This window comes from Rhinolophus sinicus, linkage group LG03 (genome assembly GCF_036562045.2).
Source record: "Rhinolophus sinicus isolate RSC01 linkage group LG03, ASM3656204v1, whole genome shotgun sequence".
Lineage (NCBI taxonomy): Eukaryota > Metazoa > Chordata > Mammalia > Chiroptera > Rhinolophidae > Rhinolophus > Rhinolophus sinicus.
In genome coordinates this window covers 178,512,418-178,518,417 of record NC_133753.1, presented here as the reverse complement: position 1 = coordinate 178,518,417, position 6,000 = coordinate 178,512,418, and the positions used below count along the sequence as shown (strand labels likewise).

General features: G+C 45.6%; 1 protein-coding gene across 1 annotated transcript in view; it reads right to left on the bottom strand.

Moving 5' to 3' along the window:
* Positions 1 to 1,089: 1,089 nt before the first annotated feature.
* MTMR12 (myotubularin related protein 12) overlaps positions 1,090 to 6,000 on the bottom strand; it is a 66,594-nt gene continuing 61,683 nt past the window's right edge. The window contains exon 16 of the mRNA XM_019737255.2: positions 1,090 to 4,035. Within this exon, the coding sequence (XP_019592814.2) occupies positions 3,466 to 4,035 (570 nt within the window). The 3' untranslated portion in view covers positions 1,090 to 3,465. The remainder of the gene's footprint in view (positions 4,036 to 6,000) is intronic.

The following is a 6,000-nucleotide window of genomic DNA, read 5'->3' as shown; positions in this document are numbered from 1 at the left end:
TGCCCAACCTGTCCTGCTCCATGCTGGCTTCATACATGCTCTAGCCCAGGAGCGCATACGCACAGCTGAGGAGACTTTTCTCCTGTTGAGCAACCTAGACCACAACCTCAGGAAGGGCTTGGAAAAAGGCTGGAGTCGGGGCTCCTCCTGCCCTCGACACAGGGAGGCACAGGAGCCAGGGGTCTGTTCTCAACAGGAGCCCCATACCCCAACCGTCCGGTTTCACGCTACATGGAAGATGCCCCCTCTTTCCATCTCCCCAGTCCTCCCACTGCCCTCACCTGGAAACCGAGGAACAAGCAAACCCAGGAGAAACAGACAGCCAGTCCACCAAAAGCCCAAGAGCCATTAAACAGATGTGGAAAACAGGACGAGACCCTGCTAATCTCTAGGGTCCTAACTACTACGTGCAATTTAGTACAAATATCAGAGAACAAAAGCATGGGAAAAGAACGAGGTAGTAATGAGGGCTTATTAAGTTCCAGGGACATCTCAGAGCCTGCTTTGTGACAGAAGGACAGTGCAAGCAGAGGAGGGGACACCTTCTCTTGTCCTGACTGAAAGGGAAAGGGCTGCAGGTAGGAAAGGTCAAAGGAATGGAACTTCTCCCAACAAACATAAGTGACAGGTCTCAACCTAGTAAGTGTTACAATGAATTAGGGAAACTGCTCCCACACCCCATCTCACTCGCTGCGTGCTTGGTTACCTTCCAGGAAGGAGACGAAACCTCTGCTCTTTCACGGTTTAAGTGAACTAGAACTCTTCCTGTGATAAAATAATAGAATTCTCCTTTTATATATCCCCCCCAAAAGCAAAGAGGTAATGATATTTAATTTCAGGGGGTTAAAAAACTGCTTTTCTTTAGTCACTCCAATAGGCCTCCTACCCTATTTTACTTTTCTTCATAGTATTTTATTACCACCTGAAATTTTAAATATTTATTTGGTTATTGGTTTCCCACCATCAACCAACCAATGAACGAATCAACCAACCAACCATCCAACCAACCAACCAACCATACACACACACACACACAGAATGAGTAAAAGCAATTATTCCATGTTTTATCAACGACACTGAATACTGTACTGTTTGTAAATTGTGCTTTAATTTCTGCAATCAGGTATGATGCAGTAAGATACAAGTATAAACTTTCATTGTACATCCAGAAAATAAAAAGCACACTTATACAGATTTAGCCCAACAGCTTATTCCCTTAAAAAAAAAAAGTTTTGAATGTAATTAAAGCTAATTTATCTTCAGTGTAAAAACTTGGAGGTATAAACAAACGCGATATTATATACAGTAAATTAATGTACATTTCCAAACTTGCACAGTGCAGCATTTTAAAGTAAATGGTCTCATTTCAGCTTTTACCGTTAAGCATAATCCACATTTCAATCTTGAATAAAAAAGTCACAATATATAAACCCACGGAGAATTCTGTACACAAATACAAGTTTATAGAAATCTGATTTCAAATATAAATACATAAATTGTCATGACCTTCCATGTTATAACAGCTTATTTTTCTATGGTGATTTTTTTTTTAAACTATAGAAAAATATTTCAATGCACATTCAACTGCTATGACAAGGGCCATGACCTTTAGACCTTGTGCCTTTAAACCATACTTTGTGGAGTGTAAAGCATCACATGGGGCATTTCTGGAATGAACATTACTAAGATCCTAAGACTGAAAAGGCTACTGTATAAATATTCATGATATAACATGGTAACAAAAACAGTGAGCTCCATAGTGTACTTGGGAGGCAATGGGCAGAGAAGTAAGTGGAGGTTAGTGCTAGTTGAAGAAAACCCACAGAACGTATGTGAAGGTAGCTAGTGAACTAGTGTATTCTTAAAAAATCCCTATTGCAAGCCTAACACTGACCTCGCTAGTGAGACTCTTAAGGCAACCGAGGCTGGACATGTGTCTGGCCCCCAAAGCATGAATGCTGCCCTCCCCTCAGAGAGACCAAGCTGGCTCGTGTCAACATGGAATGAGAGAACCGCAAAGCAATTTCCCGTGCAAAGCAATTTCTCATACGTAGGAGATTCAGTGCAAACTGAGAAAACTTTGTCAACAGTTTCAAAGTTTCTTATCGCCCTTGAGCAACTGAAAGTTTTCCTAAACATGTAATTGTCAAATTGGACTCTATAGTGGAGAACAAATGTATATAAAAGGCAAACATTTGATTTGAAACATTCTAACATTAGATTTTTTTCTCCCCCTTTCCTTTGTGGGATTTAACAGGGTTCCACTGAGAATGAAAAAACTGGTCCTTAAGAAGTATACTTTTCCTGCGTTCAAAAATATAGATCATTTAGACAGCAGACCAAGGTTACCAGGCATAGTCAAGTGTCTTCTTTTATGGCTTTTTAAATCTCTGAGGTACTCTATGATAACCACCAATTCTGACATTTATGCCTAACTGATTCCCTGTGAAAGCCACATTCAAAAGTGATGCTCACCAGTGTGTCAGGGGACAGAGAAAGCGGGGAAACCCTCTGAGGGTTTCCAGCAGGGGCCCAGCAGGGGACCAGGGTCACAGACACTTCTAGGCCTTGGCTCGCTTCTAGAAAAAGGCAAAGCAATTCCTTGCAGACACGGAGAGCCTCCAGAAGAACGGAAGCTCCTCTGGGCTGACCAAAGAGAGCCCCCCAGTTTAACCAACAGGTTTAGCAGCAGGATCCTGGGACTGTGCGCACGAGACGGATGGCGTGGGGAGACGCTGGTGACTGTACGGAGCAGGCGGAGACCTGGAGGTATCAGCACATGAGGAAGGGCGGTGTGGCTGGCTAGCCCGGCACCCCCACAAAGTGACACCATCTGTGCAGGCGGGAGGATGGTTTGAAACGTCAGGAGGGGTGACACGGATGGAATTTCTCCAGGTTTTCTACCAGCAAGAGGATGCAGACAGGAAAAATGCCGTGGTTTGTTTAAATGAATGCCATACATCTTACTACCTCTATCTGAATCTTTCAATTTGCCACACACACATCACATAAAGCTGAACTTGCTCCGAACTGAGATGGGTTAGAGAGACACCGACTATTCCCAATGACTGGATCAATGATCTTGGCATAGAAAGGACCTGAAGAAAGGATCGAGTCCAAGCATACCTTACCAAAGCCCTTTGTAGTAGTAAACCAGCTACTGCAGGTTCTGTATAATACTTATGCATCAGATAACAGTGGCAATTCCATGATGGGTCAAGTAGTAATTCCTTTCAGTTAATAATACTAGAGATATGGTTTTAATTGCATAGTCTTTTAGGGCCTTGGGGAAAAATAAATGAGAACCAGCTCTTTTCCTGAAGGCCCAGGTTTCCTCCTACAGAGCACTGGTTAATGGCCCTCCCTCCCAGCGGAAAGCTTCAGCATGACGCACCAGTCCAGAGGTCAGTGTGTTTGCCTCCTGTCCCAATTTGCAAACTTCCTTGTTCACAATCACCGGAAAAGTCACACATCTCCCAGATCCACAAACTCATCTTCTCGTTTGGCCAGATCTTCTTCATCTCCCAAAGCTTTCCAACCACTGATGGGCAAGACCGGCTTGGAGGAATGTCGCTGCAGCAAAGCGAAAGGAAACAAAGAGGACAGGCGGGCAGAGTTCCTCAGCAGGGAGGGAGCCTCTGCCTGGAGGGCCTCCTGGCGGTGGTGTCTCTCCTCGATTTTCTCTTGTAAGCTCTGTACTTCCTTCATCATTTCCAAGAGTTTGCTCATGGTGGCCACGGTGCCACCACCCAGGATTTGGGCTTCTGGAATCCAACGCAAGTAACGCTGGGCCCAGACTTTGATTTCTGGCCCCTCAATGTGAGGCAACAACAGGCCGTGGTAGTCAGTGGGTTTGCTGTGCCAGCCTTCATAGAACTCTCGGAAGTTGTCTTGCAGCTCATCAGAAGAATTAATTAGTTTGCTAATTCTCTTGCCCAGAAGATTTTTAATTAAGTGATCTGTTTCTTCCCTGAAAAATCCTCTTTTGGGAGATGACTTAGATTGGGTGAGTGGCAAAGAGAGGTGTCGTTGATGCTTTGAGAAAAACACAAATAAAAATCTCTGGTTAGCCTGACAGCACAGGTACAGCTGCTCCATCAAAAAAGGGGCAGAATCCTGCTTCACAAGTCATGAGACATCAGAATTGAATCCAAATTCATTAAAATGCTACAACATACAGAGAGAAAGGGGGCTTGTTGTTTATTCCATGATGCAAATGGTAGGTGTACTGTGTTTATAAACAAATGGGTGAAACCAGGTGTATCCAGAGCTGGGCTGAAAGCCAGTGGTGACACAGAGGAAAGCTTCCAATCCCTGGTCCTGTCACAGGGGCACCAAAGGGCAGTGAGGACTTTTGAAGAACAAGTCCAACTTAAGATAAACTGATGACTTAGGAGAGTTTGGAGGGGATGTCTATTCATTTTAGGAAGAAAACAAAATGTTTCCTCTTTGAGAACTTGAGGGAGAAAGCGTCTACAATATTCTGAACACCTGCGAGGAGCAGTGCTGACAAGCTGAAGACCCTATCCCTTTAATGAGGTAACTTTGCTGGTTCTCAGCTGTCCAGTGGGAGCTCAAGCCCAAGTCATACAGATTCTTCTGGACAGTCAGGTGGGAGCAAAGGGAAGTCAAGGAACTGGCTAAGTTGGCCAGATATTCTGTCTGACAAGCTGCATGGAGGAGAAAACGTGAGAGCTTTTACGTTTCTCTCCTCCTCAGTGATTCTATTTGCTGTCAAAGCAAGGTCTTTTATTCTGGGGTGCACTGCGAAAGGCTTGCGAAGATGAGCAAAGCGATCAGAAGATTACGAGGGACCTCCAGCGGCCAAAGGAGAAGGTAAAAAATGTGGGGAAGTGTTTCTCCCCAGCTCTTTTGCTCCTGAGGTATCCGTCTGAAATAAGACTAGATGAAAGTTTTCTTTTCAGGCTAGACTTATACCTCTCTAACACATTTCTGCCAGTGGTTCTATAAAGGAAGCATTTCCTTATTATAGAATATGGAACAATAAAAAATATAAAGAAAGCAAAACCATCCACAACACAACTCAGAGCTGACTAGGATTTTTGACTTTCTATCCAGGGATAGCAGAGCCTAAGACCAAGTCAGTGGCCGGCCTGTCTTCTCCCTGATCAGGTGAGTCAGGGGAGTAAGGAATGCAGGTGGACGCTACCAGCCACTGAGTGCTGTGCTCAGTGGGTTGTATGCATCGACTTATCCAATTCTCAAAGCCACTATTATCGCCCCATCTTACAAATGAGGAAACTAAGGCATACCGGTTAAGTAATCTGCCAAGGCCCCAGCTACCAAATGCCAAAGGTGGGTTCACACACAGACCGTCTGACTCCAGAGTGTGGGCTCCTAACAGACCTATGTGCCTCGGAAGACCCTTCTCTCCACTCCCTAAGTGAACAGAGTGTTTAAGATGGGCCGGGTGGGGACAGTGCCACATGCCAGGAGCCTAGTCCAGGCCTGAGGCTGAGGTGAGCCCACACTCCTGAGCAGACCCCTTGGCCTCCAGTGGTAACTGACAGAGCAGCACTCAGGCTGGTCAGCCACGACCTCTTCAGTCTCTACAGAACTTCTCCAAGGCTGTCCATCCATTCATCGAGGGGCCTCCAGCCTGACATCTGGTCTCTAACCCGAAGGCTTCCAGGTTCCTTGCTGCCTCAGCCCCAACTCAGCTTATCTAGTTCAATCTAAGATTCTCCAACTCTTTGGCTCAGACCTCTCCCACGGGTCAGCTCCTGGAGCGTAGGCCATCTGCTCCTACCGATAAGAAGGGATACATAGAAAAACTGGATCTGGGCAAAGAAAAGCAATCCAGCTTTATGAGGCGGAGACTGACTTTCTTCCCGTGCAAACGGGGTTAGGCCTCGCTGTCCCTGAGGTCCCTTGCTCCGCAAGCCTGGGGCAGTTCTGTGATCCTAACTCAGCTGTCGTGAGAAGTGTGCAGGCGGCCACCAGGGGGCACAGCACACTGAAGGAAAACCAACCTCTGGC